This window comes from Echiichthys vipera, assembly GCF_963691815.1.
Source record: "Echiichthys vipera genome assembly, chromosome: 6".
Taxonomy (NCBI): Eukaryota; Metazoa; Chordata; class Actinopteri; order Perciformes; family Trachinidae; genus Echiichthys; species Echiichthys vipera.
Window position 1 is genome coordinate 16460803 of NC_139831.1, and position 17737 is coordinate 16478539.

Below are 17737 nucleotides of genomic sequence, written 5' to 3' on the forward strand. Positions count from 1 at the left end.
CAGACATTGGCGGCTGACCTTTATCATTTGCTTCTGCACGGATCTCAAAGACTTTATTTTCCTCATAATCGATATTCGCTTTGACCATTATCGCACCCGTAATGGGATCAATATTGAAAATCTCTAATATACGATCCTGCCCTTTACTTCTCAAGGAATACACTATTTCACTGTTCGTCCCTTCGTCTGCGTCGGTTGCATTTAATGTAATGACAGTTGTCCCGATTGGCGTGTTTTCAAATATGCGAGTTTTGTACAAGGGGCTACTAAACACTGGAGTGTTATCGTTTATGTCTAAAACGTGAATAATGACCTGTGACGTGCCAGATCTCGGCGGAGTCCCCCCGTCTATGGCAGTCACAGTGAGATGTATCACAGGCTGTTTCTCTCGGTCCAGCGTTTTCTGTAAAACTAACTCGGCAGACACGCTTTCTCCTCCTTTGATTGTAGCTAGAGAAAAATATTCATTTGGTGTTAATTTAAATGCATTAACCGTATTCTTACCTACATCTGCATCGATAGCCTCCGACAAAGCGAATTTAATTCCAGGCAGAGTATTTTCTGCTATGTCTACGGTTTGAGACTTCTCCGTGAATAACGGGTCGTTGTCGTTAACATCTAGTATAGTTATTTCTAACCGATACAGCTTTAAAGGGTTGTTTATCACAGCTTCCACACTGACTGTGCATTTTGGTTCCTTCGCGCAGAGCTCCTCTCTGTCTATTCTCTCATTAACGTAGAGAACTCCAGTCTTTACATTGACCTCGAAATATTTTCGTTTCGATCCTTTAACAATCTGAAACATACGGGATTCCAAATCCTGAAGGCTGAGGTTTAGATCTTTAGCAATATTTCCGACAGATGTCCCCGGACTCAATTCTTCGAACACGGAATAGGAGAGCTGCCCAGACTCCGCTTCCCAGCAACACTCCAGTAGCACAAGCACCAGGCATGAAACAATAGGTGTCCTCATTGGTGCAGGCATTATTCCATAAGGTGATTTAAACGTACATCCAATGCAAGGAAATCCCGTCACGAATAATACAACTATGAAAATACTACTTTAGATTGCGTCAAATATATATTCTACACAGGGAGAAAGCGGATCTTTCCTCCGTGCTATCGCTCTCTCTTTGTGACAAAGCCCGGAGAAGACAGATCGTCATCTAAAACTGGGAGGAGCGTGAAACTACTACTTATGAACTCTCAATGTTACGGTCTATAGTGTCACCAAGTGGAGATCTGCGACAATTGCAATAATATGATTGGTATTGAAATTTCCAAAAGGAGCTAAATGTTTTTACATGCTTTTTCTGTTGGTCAAACGCTGCTGAAATGCTTCAGTCGGTTTAATCATCCATAATTTAAGATTACAAAATGATGCGAGAAAACACCTGCAAAAATCGTTTCAAACAGTATACAGTCAGATATACAATCTGTTCCAGCATATTCACGTTCCCAGGAAACGTTTTCAAAACCAAATTAAAGTTTCCACACACACTTTTAAACTTTAAATGTTCACACTATGATATACACAAATCCGTCTTCGTTGATTTTTTTTTCTCTTACCTTGTCTTTGTTGGGTAAAGTCTGAGTTCTGGTGAAAGTGTCTCCTCCGTTTATACTGATCAGTTCACCATCTACAGGTGGAAACGGTGCTGGGAAAACCATTACGTCACTCTTCAGTGTGTCTGAGCTGAAACACACGTCATACTGCTGAGTAGATTTAGAGTAAGACCAGCTCCCGTCAGGGTGGGTGGTGATCATTGGGGCGCTGTACCTGCTGAAACTGCCGTCTGTCCTGTGGCATTTGACAGCTATTAAACTGATGAGGCTCAGCAGAAAGATCACTGACACCGACACAATGGCGATCAGCAGATACAGGTTCAAATCAGAGAAGCTGTCCTCCTTTATGGGCACATGTCTGAACTGAGTCTGGATGTCAGCTGTGCTCTCAACCACCACCACATCAATAGACACAGTAGCTGACAGGGAGGGTTCTCCGTTATCAGAAACCAACACCACCAAGGGGTGAGTTTTCAGGTCGTTGTCACTCATTCTCCTCTTAGTCCTGATTTCTCCGGTGCTGGTTCCGATCCGGAAGAGGTTGTTTCCTTTGGGCTCAGAAAGTTGATAAGAAAGCAGCGCATTGTATCCAGAGTCTGCGTCTACAGCCCTGATCTTTGCCACAAAGTATCCCGCTTCAGCAGAATAGGGGATGCTCTCACTGTTGACGGAGCCGTGCTCAGAATAGGGCGCGAGAATCGAGGGACTGTTGTCATTTTCATCCAGGATTAAAACGTTCACAGTCACGTTGCTGCTGAGCGGAGGAACACCAGAGTCTGTGGCCTGAACTTTAAACTGAAACGTTTTCATCTCCTCAAAGTTAAAAGACTGCAGACTGATGATATCTCCAGAGTCTGAGTTGACAGTTACAAATGAAGATATCTGTGTGGTTTTCGGAGAACTGTTTACTAAGTGATACGTAGCTTTGGCGTTTTCATTCAAATCTGAATCTGATGTCGTCAGTATATGAATAGTGGTTCCAATCGGACTATTCTCTTTCACATAAACATTAATCCGAGGCTCCAGAAACCGAGGGGGGTTGTCATTAACGTCAGAAAGTTGAATAGTAATGATATTTGTGCTCGACAGAGAGGGAGTTCCTTCATCTGTAGCTTTAATTGATACATTATAATGGGCAACACTTTCTCTGTCAAGCGGCCCGTCAACCAACAAAGAATAATAGTTTTTATAGTTAGATTTTAGTTTAAATGGCACAACACCTGTAATTATACAGTTTGTCAGACCATTTTTGCCTCCATCTTTATCAGTGATAGTCACCATAGCCACAGCTGTGCCTATTTCAGCGTCCTCTTTCACTGGACTCATCAGTGATGAAACCGAGATTTCTGGAGCATTGTCATTAACATCAATAACTTCGACTAAAACCTTACCATGTGCACTGCGAGGAGGAGTGCCTTTATCTCGTGCTTGAACGCGAATCTCGTAAGCTTGATTCTCCTCGTAATCAATATCGCCTTTTACTGTAATTTCTCCTGTATTGTAGTTCAGGGCAAATTTGTCATCAGGGTTTAAACGCCCCCTTTCTGTGAAAGAGTATACAATTTGACCATTAACACCGTCATCTAAATCAGTAGCTGTCAGTGTTAATAACGTCGTGCCAACGTTAGCATTTTCAACAACTTGGACCTTGTAGAGAGATTTACTGAACAAGGGTGAGTTGTCATTTACATCCAGTACATTAATTTGTATGTGTAAAGTTCCCGTTTTGGGAGGTTTTCCTCCATCTATCGCAGTCAGTGTGAGTTCAATAATAGCCTGTGTTTCTCGATCTAATGCTTTCTGTAGCACTAACTCAGCAGACACACTCTGGTCACCAGTGCTCTGTATATCCAAAGAGAAATAATCATTAGGGTTCAATTTGTAGGTCTTCACCGAGTTAGCGCTTACGTCTGCGTCATGAGCTATCGGCAGTGGATGTCTTTCTCCGACATATGAAGACTCATACATATCAATTGTAGTTATTTCTTCCTGAAAAGACGGAGCATTGTCATTTATATCAATAATAACAACCTCAATTCGATGGAGGCTGCGAGGGTTACTCAGTATAGCCTCTATATTTAAAGAGCACTTTACCGTATTAGGACAAAGCTCCTCCCGATCTATCCTCTCGCTAACGAAAAGTACTCCAGATTCATGATTCATGTCAAAAAACTGTTTTTTATAACCAGAGGTAATCTGAAGACCTGCGGAATGGAGATGCTGCACATTGAGATTTAAATCTTTAGCGAGGTTTCCCACCACTGTCCCTTTGTCCACCTCCTCTGAAATTGAATAGGATATCTGAGCCACGGACCAGTCGCAGAGACAAAGCAGCGTGACAAACAGAGCAAAAATATTATTCCATTGTTCAGGAGCAGCCATCGCTGTTTAGGCCAAAGCGACAAATCCTGTTTTCTGCCCCTTGGCTTCTCAACGAAAAATGAAAAATAACCGTATTTAAGTTTCCATTCTCGCTTAGAGTCCTCTCTCTTCGGGGCTTCACTCGTCTGTACGCTATTTTCACAAAGCACTGCCAGGCGATGACGTTTTCGTTTTTGTCATAAATAGAGGAGGGGTTTCTAAACGGGTGAATGCAAGATTTTGCGTGGTCTCTAGTGACATCTTGTGACTCTTTTGTATGCAGAAAAAACATCTCAGAGCAGAAGAAGAGGTGTTTAATGTAAGATGCAGTAAACCATATTAATGAGAAACGTGCTGAATAATCTATTGCATATAATGGGTTGTATAGGTAGACTTGAGCTCAACTGCTCATAGATCAAAATTAAACAGTGAAATATGCAGTTTTACAAATTATTCTCGTGTTATGTGATTACCCTGCCTTTTCACTAAATATCAGCACCGCGGACAGCACCTGAATCCCAGTACAGAGAAGAGAAGAAAGAGAAAACTTTGTTCAGCACCATGGACAGTGGTCCATGCAGTTGTAATGATCGTTGTGCCATTGCTCAAGTAGTACTATTTCCGAGTACTATTTCCAAGACACCGTAAAACTCAGTGAAAATGTATCAATTTTGTTGAAATGAAAGTATTCTTCAAACATACAAAACATCCTCAACACTCTTAAAACTCCTTGACCCGCCTGCAAAGTTTCTAGTTCCATCAAATGCCATCAAACTAGTTTAACTCAAGTTTCACATAGTAGATGGACTACAAAAAGTGTCTGAGTCATGACCCCATTTTCAAATGATTTACAATGATAGAGTATAGTTATAAGTATGTAGATGAAGTGAAATGAATGTGAATGCTTTGAAGACCTCTGAACACATAGCGTTGTCTTTCCAGTATGGATTGACGAGATGAAACAATGCTCAACAACAAAACTACACAGTGCTATAGCTTAATCCACTTTACTCCCATTCTCAGAGGTAGTACATCTAAAACAGAGCAGCTGCTAGGGCGTTTTTCCTACAACCGGAGTGGACGTGTCTCACTATATTGCAATGTGCTATTTTGGGGTATGGCTATAATCATCATATATATCTGTATGTAACAAAAGAAGCTCACATTATGTTTACCCAACAATCAAACAATTTCACTCCCCTTAGACTGATGAAATAAACCATGACTCACCTTGTCTTTGTTGGGTAAAGTCTGAGTTCTGGTGAAAGTGTCTCCTCCGTTTATACTGATCAGTTCACCATCTACAGGTGGAAACGCTGCTGGGAAAACCACTACGTCACTCTTCAGTGTGTCTGAGCTGAAACACACGTCATACTGCTGAGTAGATTTAGAGTAAGACCAGCTCCCGTCAGGGTGGGTGGTGATCATTGGGGCGCTGTACCTGCTGAAACTGCCGTCTGTCCTGTGGCATTTGACAGCTATTAAACTGATGAGGCTCAGCAGAAAGATCACGGACACCGACACAATGGCGATCAGCAGATACAGGTTCAAATCAGAGAAGCTGTCCTCCTTTATGGGCACATGTCTGAACTGAGTCTGGATGTCAGCTGTGCTCTCAACCACCACCACATCAATAGACACAGTAGCTGACAGGGAGGGTTCTCCGTTATCAGAAACCAACACCACCAAGGGGTGAGTTTTCAGGTCGTTGTCACTCATTCTCCTCTTAGTCCTGATTTCTCCGGTGCTGGTTCCGATCCGGAAGAGGTTGTTTCCTTTGGGCTCAGAGAGTTGATAAGAAAGCAGCGCATTGTATCCAGAGTCTGCGTCTACAGCCCTGATCTTTGCCACAAAGTATCCCGCTTCAGCAGAATAGGGGATGCTCTCACTGTTGACGGAGCCGTGCTCAGAATAGGGCGCGAGAATCGAGGGACTGTTGTCATTTTCATCCAGGATTAAAACGTTCACAGTCACGTTGCTGCTGAGCGGAGGAACACCAGAGTCTGTGGCCTGAACTTTAAACTGAAACGTTTTCAACCCCTCAAAGTTAAAAGACTGCAGGCTGATGATATCTCCAGTCTCTGAGTTGATGTTTATCATTGTAGGGAGGGGCAGATATTTACTATTGCTGTCTAAAAGTGAGTAGCTCACCTGGCCGTTGTTGCTGACGTCAGCATCAACTGCAGTCACTGTTTTAATAACTGTTCCTACTTTGCTGTTTTCTTTCACGTAAATGTTTATCAAATGTTCTGGGAAATATGGGGCATTATCATTTACATCAGAAACGTGAATAGTAATAACACTGGTGTTCGATAGAGGAGGACTGCCTTCATCAGTAGCTGAGATTGTTACGTTGTACTGAGGAGTCACCTCTCGGTCTAAATGTCCGTCAACCACTAAAGAGTAATAATTTTTGTAATTTGTCTCCAATTTGAATGGAACCGTATTTGATATCTCACATTTAACTTCTCCGTTTTTACCACTGTCTCTGTCTAAAACTGATACAAGTGCAATGGCACTACCTACATCCGCGTCCTCCTTCACTGTGTTGAGTAGTGACGTCACGGTGATTTCAGGAGCGTTGTCGTTTACGTCGATTACTTCAACCAGCACTTTACAGTGAGCAGACAGAGGAGGCTGGCCTTTGTCCCTTGCCTCCGCTCGTATCTCAAAAGCTTTTCTTTCCTCATAATCGATTTTGCTTTTCACTGAAATGATCCCCGTTTCAGGGTCAATTTGGAAAATATCCAGAATATGGTCCTGATCCTTATTACGTAGAGAATACACTATTTCACCGTTTGGGCCTTCATCGGCGTCGGTCGCATTTAAGGTGAAGATCGCCGTACCAGTCAGAATATTCTCAAACGTTTTAACTTTATAAAGAGTGCTGCTGAACATTGGTGCATTGTCATTAATATCTAGTACATTTATTTCAATTTCTGATGTGCCTGAATTTGGCGGAGTTCCCCCGTCTACAGCAGTTAACATGAGCTGCATTTGTGGCATTTTCTCACGGTCTAGGGCTTTCTGCAGCACTAACTCTGGAGATATGCTCTCCCCTCTTTTGTGTGTCGCAAGACTGAAGTATTCGTTCGGGCTGAGCTTATACGCACTAACACCATTTTTACCCACATCACCATCGCTTGCCTCCGATAACGCGAATCTAAATCCAGGCAATGTGTTCTCTGCAATGTCCAGAACTTGCGATTCAGTGTTAAAAGACGGAGAATGGTCATTCACATCTTTAATTTCTATCTCTACGCGGTAAAGCTTTAGTGGGTTGTTTATAACTGCCTCTACGCTGACAGTACATTTGGGTTCATCTGCGCAAAGCTCCTCTCGGTCTATTCTCTCATTGACAAACAGAAACCCGGTCTTTAGATTTACCTCGAAGTATTTCCTCTTAGATCCCGTGACAACTTGAAACAAACGGGACTCCAAATCCTGCACATTGAGGTTTAGATCCTTGGCGATATTTCCGACATTAGTCCCCGGGTTTACCTCTTCTGAGACAGAGTAGGAGAGCTGCCCAGACGCGGCTTCCCAGAAACAATCCAACAGCACCAGCACCAGATATGTAACAACAGACGTCCTGCTACTCGGGGAAGGCATAATTCCGCCCAAAAAGAACAAAACATATATCCACAATGGCGCTTCTACCGAGGAATGATAAGCTGTGACACTATTCTAACCAACACAATGTCGATGTTTTTATTCTTAAAGACGATGACTCCATCATGTCCTCCCTTCTCTCCCCGTGTCTCTTTGTGCTGAAAATCCACAGTCATTTCGTTTTTAGTCGGGGAGGAGTCTCAACATTTCTGTGTTACGGTCTACAGCGTCACTGTGTGGTAAATGTGATTAACTGCACACATAGTAAACAATTATGAAATACCCCTTCCTATTTAGAAACGCTTATAACCACTTGAATTTCAAACAGCACCAAAAGCGTTTACAAGATCTTTGAGATATAGTATCAAAGTCATTGTGGTAACGAATCTGGTGTGACAATGATTTATTATATTATGGAAATTATCAACACTTCTACGGGAAAGGTGTTGACCTTAAGGCTGCATGTCTGACAATATGCTATTTAAAAATTAAATAAAGATGTTTAGGACATAACTGAAGTGCTAATTTCTCTCTGACTGTATGTGGTATAACTCAAATGATATTAGCCGGAACATTTGAAGTTAAACATGACACTAAGGGATTATACAATTGTGAACAGTAACACCTCAGAAATCAACATGTCAATCACGTTCTTGACACATTTAAAGTGAATAGTCACAGCCTGACATTATCCAAACAACACAGTTGGATTTATAACAAGAAGAAAGTTTTTGCAAATACCATTGTAACCCCTTTAATATATTGGGCTACATGAATAAATTAGAACAAGAAAAGACAAGTAAATGAATGTATTATGAATTGATAAGTTAATAAAAAAAAACTGCACGTATGGTCTAGTCCAGTATCGATTTGTCCCATGTTTTCTGTCCCCTGAATGCATCGGGTCGGATCGGCCAATCAGAACTGTAAGACAGTTTAGCCGCGCGCACCGGTTTGTTTTGAGTGTGTTGTGAGCGTGAGCGTCAGTTTACGCAGAGACGGGGAGCATCAAGTAGGAGCAGCGTTTTAAAACAGTGAGCCAAGTGAGAAAGAAAGGAAGAACACGATAAGTCCAGCGAAAACGGAGTCTACTGAAGCAAACGAGCTGTCAGTGAGTGTTTGCTGAAATAAAAAAGCAGCAGCAAGTGATTTAATGATACGGTAGATGTGGTAACGGCTGTCCTTTTAGCCGTTAAAGCCGTTGGCTTCTAACTACCGTAAGCTCGCTGGCTAACGTTCGTGGCCGTTACTGCTGTTTGCTCGTCTGCTAACGCTCAGCTGTTGCTCCCAGCTCTCGTCTGTGTGTGGACAACTGCTTTCATCAACAAGGTAAAGACATAATCCATAAACGACATGTTACCTTGTAATGTTACCTTAAGTACATTATTTATTATACAGTTTACTTTTTGTTTAGAACCGCTGTGGCGACACCGGGTACCAGAGCTGTTTTATGCCTGTGCCCTGACGAACACAGAGATCGGCGAGCATGCTTATTGGTTTTAATGAATTATTTTGTTTTATTTCACACTTAAATTAGTTCACTGTTATATTATATTAAATATAGCTGTTAAAATGGGTTATTAACAAGAAACAGTTAACCAATATCCGCAGTATTGCATATTGTTCTGTTGCCATGGTAACAGTGAATGACGAACTGTATTAGTAAATAACTGATGACATTTCTCTGACCCTGTGTGTGGAAAGGTCGGGTTTTATCTTGTTTTATTTGTTCTTTTGGATTTTGTTTTTTATTTGTCCTTCCAGTGACGTGAAGTGAAGCGATGCCGAGCCACCCACTTATCTAGAGTGAAGTGAACCCAAGATATCCCGTGGTCACTGGACAGGTCCTGCTACTCTCTGGTGTGGTAGGCCCAGCATCTCAACACCCTCACACTCACACAATTCCCCAGACTTACATTTTCTCTATCCCTGGACCTACACTCACCTTTTTTATCGTTTTCCTTGGACCTTGGACGTCCTCTGGAATTGGATAAGCATTTCTGTTGTGTAGGATAATCCTCCTCAAGTGAATGGCGTTTGTGATGTCTTTAAATTGATATATATTTAGTTTCCTTTGAAAACTGTTTCAATGGATAAGAGAAACTAACAATTTGAAGTTGAAATATAGAATACAGGATATTAGGGTTCACACAAATTAGAAACTGTAGCTAAATTAGATACTCACAGGATATTACTGCATGTAATATCTATTTAATTGTTTTGTTTTGTCAGATAATTTTGTTGGTCTTGTTGTAACTTATTTATTCATCCATCTGTTTATCTGTGTATCTGTATATTCTATTCTATTCAATTTATTATTCTAACTAAAGCTGGCATTACTTTTACATTTAAACCTTTGCCTCCTGAGTCTCATTATCACATTCCACGTTGATCCAGTAGTCAAACCTATCTGATACAGTAATCCACAAGTCCTGGTATTGTGAAATCCCTCTTAAGTGTTACACTGTGCATGACTGCTAATGTGAAATGAAAATGATAGACAACTCATGAGTTTATCTTATTCTCTGTTTTCTACACACAGATTTATGTAAGATTGCAAGTGTACTGCACAACTGAACATGGCTGATTTCTTAGAAGGGCGTATACAGTATGTCTTCCATAGGTCATGTGGACTGCAGCCAGAATACATTCAGACATTTGCTTTCAGCACCAAGGATAGCGACATGAAATGTAAATGCAGAATTAGCAGCTAAAAGAAGGGATATTTCCACAACAGGAGCAGGCCTAAATCAAATTGGGACAACAACCTCAATGACTTTTAATTCAACTTAAACTCCTAGATAATTACAATGAAAACTTGTTGTTGCTTAAGGAGCACAAAGCTCATTATTAAATAAACAAGTATATTTTCACTGTTGATTATCAGCAGAAATTCAGGTCAATAACATGAGATACTCAATGCCAATGTTCTTACCTTGTCTTTGTTGGGTAAAGTCTGAGTTCTGGTAAAAGTGTCTCCTCCGTTTATACTGATCAGTTCACCATCTACAGGTGGAAACGCTGCTGGGAAAACCACTACGTCACTCTTCAGTGTGTCTGAGCTGAAACACACGTCATACTGCTGAGTAGATTTAGAGTAAGACCAGCTCCCGTCAGGGTGGGTGGTGATCATTGGGGCGCTGTACCTGCTGAAACTGCCGTCTGTCCTGTGGCATTTGACAGCTATTAAACTGATGAGGCTCAGCAGAAAGATCACGGACACCGACACAATGGCGATCAGCAGATACAAGTTCAAATCAGAGAAGCTGTCCTCCTTTATGGGCACATGTCTGAACTGAGTCTGGATATCAGCAGTGCTCTCAACCACCACCACATCAATAGACACAGTAGCTGACAGGGAGGGTTCTCCGTTATCAGAAACCAACACCACCAAGGGGTGAGTTTTCAGGTCGTTGTCACTCATTCTCCTCTTAGTCCTGATTTCTCCGGTGCTGGTTCCGATCCGGAAGAGGTTGTTTCCTTTGGGCTCAGAGAGTTGATAAGAAAGCAGCGCATTGTATCCAGAGTCTGCGTCTACAGCCCTGATCTTTGCCACAAAGTATCCCGCTTCAGCAGAATAGGGGATGCTCTCACTGTTGACGGAGCCGTGCTCAGAATAGGGCGCGAGAATTGTTGGATTATTGTCATTTTCATCCAGAATAAAAACGTTCACTGTCACATTGCTTCTAAGCGGAGGAACACCGGAGTCTGTGGCCTGAACTTTAAACTGAAACGTTTTTAACTCCTCATAGTTAAAAGACTGCAGGCTGATGATATCTCCAGTCTCTGAGTTTATATTCACCATTGTAGATAACTGAACTAAGTTATTATCAGTGACTAAGGAATAGCTCACCTGACCATTTTCACTAACATCAGCATCAGTTGCAGTTATTGCTTTCATAACCGTCCCAACTGGACTGTTTTCGTCCACATACATATTAATTACAGACTTTGAAAACCGAGGTGTGTTGTCATTTACATCAGAAACCTGAATAATAACAAGACTAGTAGTAGAGAGAGGGGGGCTTCCTTCATCTGTAGCTTTGATAGTGATATTGTAGTGGGAAATGAGTTCCCTGTCTAGAGCTCCACCAATCACTAAAGAATAATAATCTTTATAATTGGTCTCTAATGTAAAGGGAACAGAATTCAGTATCTCACATCTGACTTCACCGTTTTTCCCCCCGTCGTTGTCTATAACTGAAACAAGTGCAATGGCAGTACCAATTTCTGCGTCCTCCTTCACTGTACTGAGAAGTGACGTCACTGTGATGTCAGGCGCATTGTCATTCAGGTCCCCCACCTCCACTAGTACTTTACACTGTGCTGTAAATGGAGGCTGGCCTTTGTCAACAGCCTGCACACGAATTTCAAAGGCAGCATTTTTTTCAAAGTCAAGTTTTCCTTTAACAGTTATTATTCCTGTTTCTGAATCAATTTCAAAAATGTCCAAGACATGATCTTGATCTTTCGAATTTAATAAATACACAATGTCTTTGTTTGTCCCCTCATCAGCGTCAGTTGCCGTCACTGTTACTACCGTAGTGCCAGGTTGTGCGTTTTCTGTAATACTTGTTTTATACAACGTCTTGGCAAAAGCAGGTATGTTATCGTTTGTATCCAAGACATGAATTATGATCTCTGACGTGCCTGATTTCAGAGGTGTTCCTCCATCTACAGCGGTCAGTGTGAGTTTAATTAAAGCCTGTTTTTCTCGGTCTAATGCTTTCTGAAGAACTAACTCGGCTGACACGCTATCTCCCTTGTGCACCGCTAAAGAGAAATATGCATTGGGATTTAGCTTGTATGTGTTTATACTATTTTTCCCAACATCGGCATCGTAGGCCGAAAGCACAGGGAATGTAGCACCCGGCAATATGCTCTCTGCTATGTCTATAGTTTGTGATTTGGCAGTGAAAGAGGGGGGGTTATCATTCACGTCAAGAATATTAACTTCAATACGGTAAAGTTTCAGCGGATTATTAATCACAGCCTCTACATTTATCGTGCATTTTGCAGCCTTCGCACAGAGCTCTTCTCTATCTATTCTTTCACTGACGCAGAGAAAACCCGACTTCAAATTCACATCAAAATACTTTCTCTTTGAACCAGCAACGATCTGAAACATACGTGACTCCAAATCATGTACATTGAGATGCAGATCCTTGGCGAGATTTCCAACAGAAGTCCCCAGGTTTACCTCCTCTGAAACGGAATAGGAGAGCTGCCCGGATACCGCTCGCCAGTTGTACTCCACGACAAGAAGCACGAGATATATCCCGATGGAGGTCTTTCCTCTCGGCAGATTCATAATTCCATACAACGAGAACAAAACATAGATCCTTACATCAACGTGCCTTTCACTTAAGACCAAAATAGCGTTTGAAGACCGGGTTATATGTCAGTGTATGCTCTATGTTCATCCTCCTTCGCCCTGCGTCTCCTTCTAACAAAGCACTGAAAATCAACGATGAGCCTTCTCATGTGGGAGGGGCCTCTACATTTCAGCGACCTGCTGGCGATGTAACGGTCTACAGTGTAGCCTCATGGCCATTTGAAATAACTACAATATATTCAAATAAACACAATCAAATATTCCTTTAACTTAGATATCACCAGAATTACATGATTCATGTGAGCGATAAACTACATAAATGGCAGGCCCTTGCAACGTGGTAGCGTCCAGTCGCCGCATATTTCAGGACCATAGATAGAGCATCATTATGCTGCTGCAGCGGGGTATTCAAAGCACATTTGAGGCGAGGCGCCCGCAATACCTACAACTTAATGGTAGATCCAAAATGAAAATAATAAATAAAATACCAAGAGTACAACATACTTAGACAAGAAGAGATCATACCCAACATGAAACGGCTACTATATCATTATCATAAGGACTCACAAGTCAACAACCGTAAAAGCAGCGTAGAGCTGAGCAATGTGATGATTTATTTTGTTAAAACTAACTAAACATCAAATCATTAATTTTTCTATGCCGTTTTTATCACAATGTGGACAAAAACGATAATATTTACGGCATTTGAATGGTGTTGACATTCTGATCCTTGAATATTGTGTTTATTTTTCACTATTTGATACAATTAGAAAATATCTGGTATATTTTTAATTTGTTAAGTATTTAAATGCTACTCATAAGACACCATGCTTACATTCTTCAGTTTAAACTCTACTTTTAATATGATGAACGTGCATGCAAAGCTGAAATTCAGAATAAGCGATTTTTTTGTGCATCATCATAGAGGAAAGTAGAGTATACTCCTACGACTTAAAAATATATATAATATATCAGTGAATGCAGGAAAATTAAAGTAAATTTGTGTAGTATTCTCAAGTTGAAGCGCTACGAGTATCGGGCGTGTTTTTATGAACATTAGTGCGTTTCAGAACGGGTTGACACACGTAAAGGTAAACAACATAAACGACAATGACGTACGTCAGGATTGCAATCGTCTCCAAACATCAATGTTTATTGGAGGTGATGGGATGCACGATGGCAAAAGTATCCCATTGTGTTTAATCCAAATCAGAGATTTACACCTGAGTTTAATTTTAAATGGAAGGGCTTTAGAAAATGTGATACAATTTACGCGATGATACATTTTTATGGCAGTTTTAATGAGTAAATATAATGGCATATTGACACATGGCTTTGACTAAGTGAAAATCTTAGCTAAAAAGCATTATTAAATTTGTATAATCTTACCTTGTCTTTGTTGGGTAAAGTCTGAGTTCTGGTAAAAGTGTCTCCTCCGTTTATACTGATCAGTTCACCATCTACAGGTGGAAACGGTGCTGGGAAAACCACTACGTCACTCTTCAGTGTGTCTGAGCTGAAACACACGTCATACTGCTGAGTAGATTTAGAGTAAGACCAGCTCCCGTCAGGGTGGGTGGTGATCATTGGGGCGCTGTACCTGCTGAAATTGCCGTCTGTCCTGTGGCATTTGACAGCTATTAAACTGATGAGGCTCAGCAGAAAGATCACGGACACCGACACAATGGCGATCAGCAGATAGAGGTTCAAATCAGAGAAGCTGTCCTCCTTTATGGGCACATGTCTGAACTGAGTCTGGATGTCAGCTGTGCTCTCAACCACCACCACATCAATAGACACAGTAGCTGACAGGGAGGGTTCTCCGTTATCAGAAACCAACACCACCAAGGGGTGAGTTTTCAGGTCGTTGTCACTCATTCTCCTCTTAGTCCTGATTTCTCCGGTGCTGGTTCCGATGCGGAAGAGGTTGTTTCCTTTGGGCTCAGAGAGTTGATAAGAAAGCAGCGCATTGTATCCAGAGTCTGCGTCTACAGCCCTGATCTTTGCCACAAAGTATCCCGCTTCAGCAGAATAGGGGATGCTCTCGCTGTTCACGGAGCCGTGCTCAGAATAGGGCGCGAGAATCGAGGGACTGTTGTCATTTTCATCCAGGATTAAAACGTTCACAGTCACGTTGCTGCTGAGCGGAGGAACACCAGAGTCTGTGGCCTGAACTTTAAACTGAAACGTTTTCAACTCCTCAAAGTTAAAAGACTGCAGGCTGATGATATCTCCAGTCTCTGTGTTTATGTTTATCATTGTCGAGAGTGGTACTGAGTTACTGTTACTTTGTAAAAGAGAATAGCTCAGCTGACCATTTTGATCGATGTCAGCATCAATTGCTAAAACTGTTTTCATAACCGCTCCTACTGGACTGTTTTCTTTTACGTAGACATTGATTATGTTTTCTGTGAATAGCGGTTTATTGTCATTAACATCTGAGACGTGTACATTAATAACGCTCGTGCTGGAGAGAGGCGGGCTGCCTTCATCAGTAGCGGTGATGCTGATGTAATACTGAGATGTGCTCTCTCTGTCAAGAGGACCGTCCACCACCAACGAATAGTAGTTTTTATAATTCGACTCTAATTTAAAAGGGACATTATTGGAGATTTTACAGTTGACCATCCCATTCTTTCCTCCGTCTTTATCAAACACTGACACGAGCGCAACGGCGGTGCCTATGGACGCGTCCTCTTTCACGGTGTTTAACAGTGATGTAACTGAAATTTCAGGAGCGTTGTCGTTGACGTCTAAAACTTCAATCAATAATTTGGCATGTGACGTCATCGGGGAGGAAGCTCCATCACTGGCTTGTACGCGAATCTCAAAAGCATTATTTTCTTCAAAGTCGATGTTTTTTTTGTTTGTTACAGTCCCAGTTTTTTCATCGATAGTAAACAGATCAGTTTTGGTCGCACGGTCAATTTTACTAAAAGAGTACAATATCTGTCCATTTTGACCTGCATCCAAATCAGTAGCATTTAGTGTTATTATCGATGTTCCGATCTTTACATTTTCATAAACACTTGCTTTGTACAGAGTTTGACTGAATTCCGGAGAGTTGTCATTAATGTCCAGCACATTCACGATTATAGTCATACTACCAGATTTAACAGGAGTTCCTCCGTCAACAGCCGTCAGTATGAGTCGAATCACAGACTGTTTTTCTCTGTCTAAAACTTTCTGAAGCAGTAATTCGGCTGTAACACTGTCTCCTTTATGTGTAGCGAGTGTGAAGTGTTCATTTTGGCTAAGCTTGTAGCTGTTTACAGTATTTTTTCCGACGTCTGCATCGTGAGCTCGTTGTAAGGGAAATTTAGCCCCTGCTGCTTTGTTCTCTGTAATGTTTATCACCTGCGAGGCGCTAAGAAATGATGGGGAATTATCATTAACGTCTAAGATTATAATTTCTATCCGGTAGAGTTTTAAAGGGTTATTAATTACTGCTTCTACACTGAGGGAACATTTTGGTTCATCGCCGCAGAGTTCCTCTCGATCTATCCTCTCATTGACGTACAGAGCACCCGTCTTTAGATTTACCTCGAAATATTTCCTCTTTGATCCAGCAACAATCTGAAACATGCGGGACTCCAAATCCTGGACATTGATGTTCAGATCTTTAGCGATATTTCCGACAACAGTCCCCAGATTTACCTCCTCTGAGACGGAGTAAGAGAGCTGCCCAGACACCGCTTCCAAGTAGCAATCCAGCAGCACGACCAAGGCAAATATCCACACAGAGCTCGGTCTGCCCGGCGAATGCATTATTCCAGACATCGAGAAGGAGCATTTAGGAAAATCTGTACACTATGTCACAACAACCACGGGATCAAGCTCAACAAAGATATATTCCAGACCAACAATTCCGCTTTTCCACGACGAAACAAGACGACCGTTCTTTGTCGTCGGACCTCTCTTTGTAACAAAGCCCACAGAAGCATCATCCGCTGAATCTGGGAGGAGCCCTGAGCCTCCGAAGACACAGTCCAAATGTGATGGTCTACAGTGTCCCCGTGTGGACATATATCATCAATACATGCTACATCAATATGGAAAACACTGTTTAGTCGTAAATATTCACATTTATCCTTAAAGATGAAGCAATAGAAAACATAAAAAGGTCAAATAATAAGAACGTGCAGCCCATTGATGACTTAAAAATGTACAGTATGACCGAAGTGTTATTTTAAATACAGCTTGTTTTAATAATTAGCTGGAACTTGAAGCAAAAGCCTTGCAGTACTGGCACTGAATCATTTGGAAAGGAAAATACTATTCTTTATTATGTAAATACTATATTCACTGGCTTGTTTTTTAACTGAAGAGCAAAGTTACTGCAAAGATTGAATCGATTTCCTTGAAGATAAACGCTCAATTATGTAACAAATTAGTCAACAGTTGTTCCAAAGATATGTGTTAAGATATTTGAATATATATATATATATATATATATATATATATATATATATATATATATATATATATATATATATATATATTTCACTTCAACAACGTTTTGTTTCGCATCATGTTCTGGGAAGTGAAAGCGGGTTTTAAAAAGTTCAGCACCACGGATAGCGACCCACACAGTCAGCAGCCAAACATGTATGAAGTTTAAAAACATCAACAAATGAACAACAAGCTACAGTTTAAATATAAAATTGCAAACCCAACAACCTATACTTGATATCATATCTTTCTTATTTAAAAGGGAAACTTCCTGTAAAAGTCATGACAGTTTTGGACCTTTAGATGGCACAAATCTCTTTTTTTAATGACGAAAATAAAACTTCACCACATCGTAAATAATTCTCTACATAGAAAAAGTTCAGCGACAAATACTTAATGTTTTAAATCCCT

At 41.1% G+C, this 17737-nt stretch overlaps 2 protein-coding genes across 4 annotated transcripts in view; both read right to left on the reverse strand.

The window, feature by feature from the left end:
• LOC310948250 (protocadherin alpha-C2-like) overlaps positions 1–17737 on the reverse strand; it is a gene marked incomplete at its 5' end in the record, with an annotated part of 169067 nt that overhangs the window by 54764 nt on the left and 96566 nt on the right. Inside the window, 2 exons of one of the 3 annotated variants that reach the window (XM_083915312.1) lie at positions 1570–3488; positions 7065–7668. The exons of the other annotated variants lie outside the window; for them this stretch is intronic. Of the exons in view, the coding sequence (XP_083771438.1) occupies positions 1570–3488; positions 7065–7539 (2394 nt within the window). Of the gene's footprint in view, positions 1–1569; positions 3489–7064; positions 7669–17737 lie in introns of those variants that run through there. 3 annotated transcript variants of the gene reach the window in all.
• On the reverse strand, positions 10439–12850 carry LOC310947892 (protocadherin alpha-8-like; the record flags this gene model as incomplete). Its single annotated transcript, XM_083914864.1, has 1 exon — positions 10439–12850. The coding sequence occupies one exon, from the start codon at positions 12848–12850 to the stop codon at positions 10439–10441; it is 2412 nt and encodes an 803-aa protein (XP_083770990.1).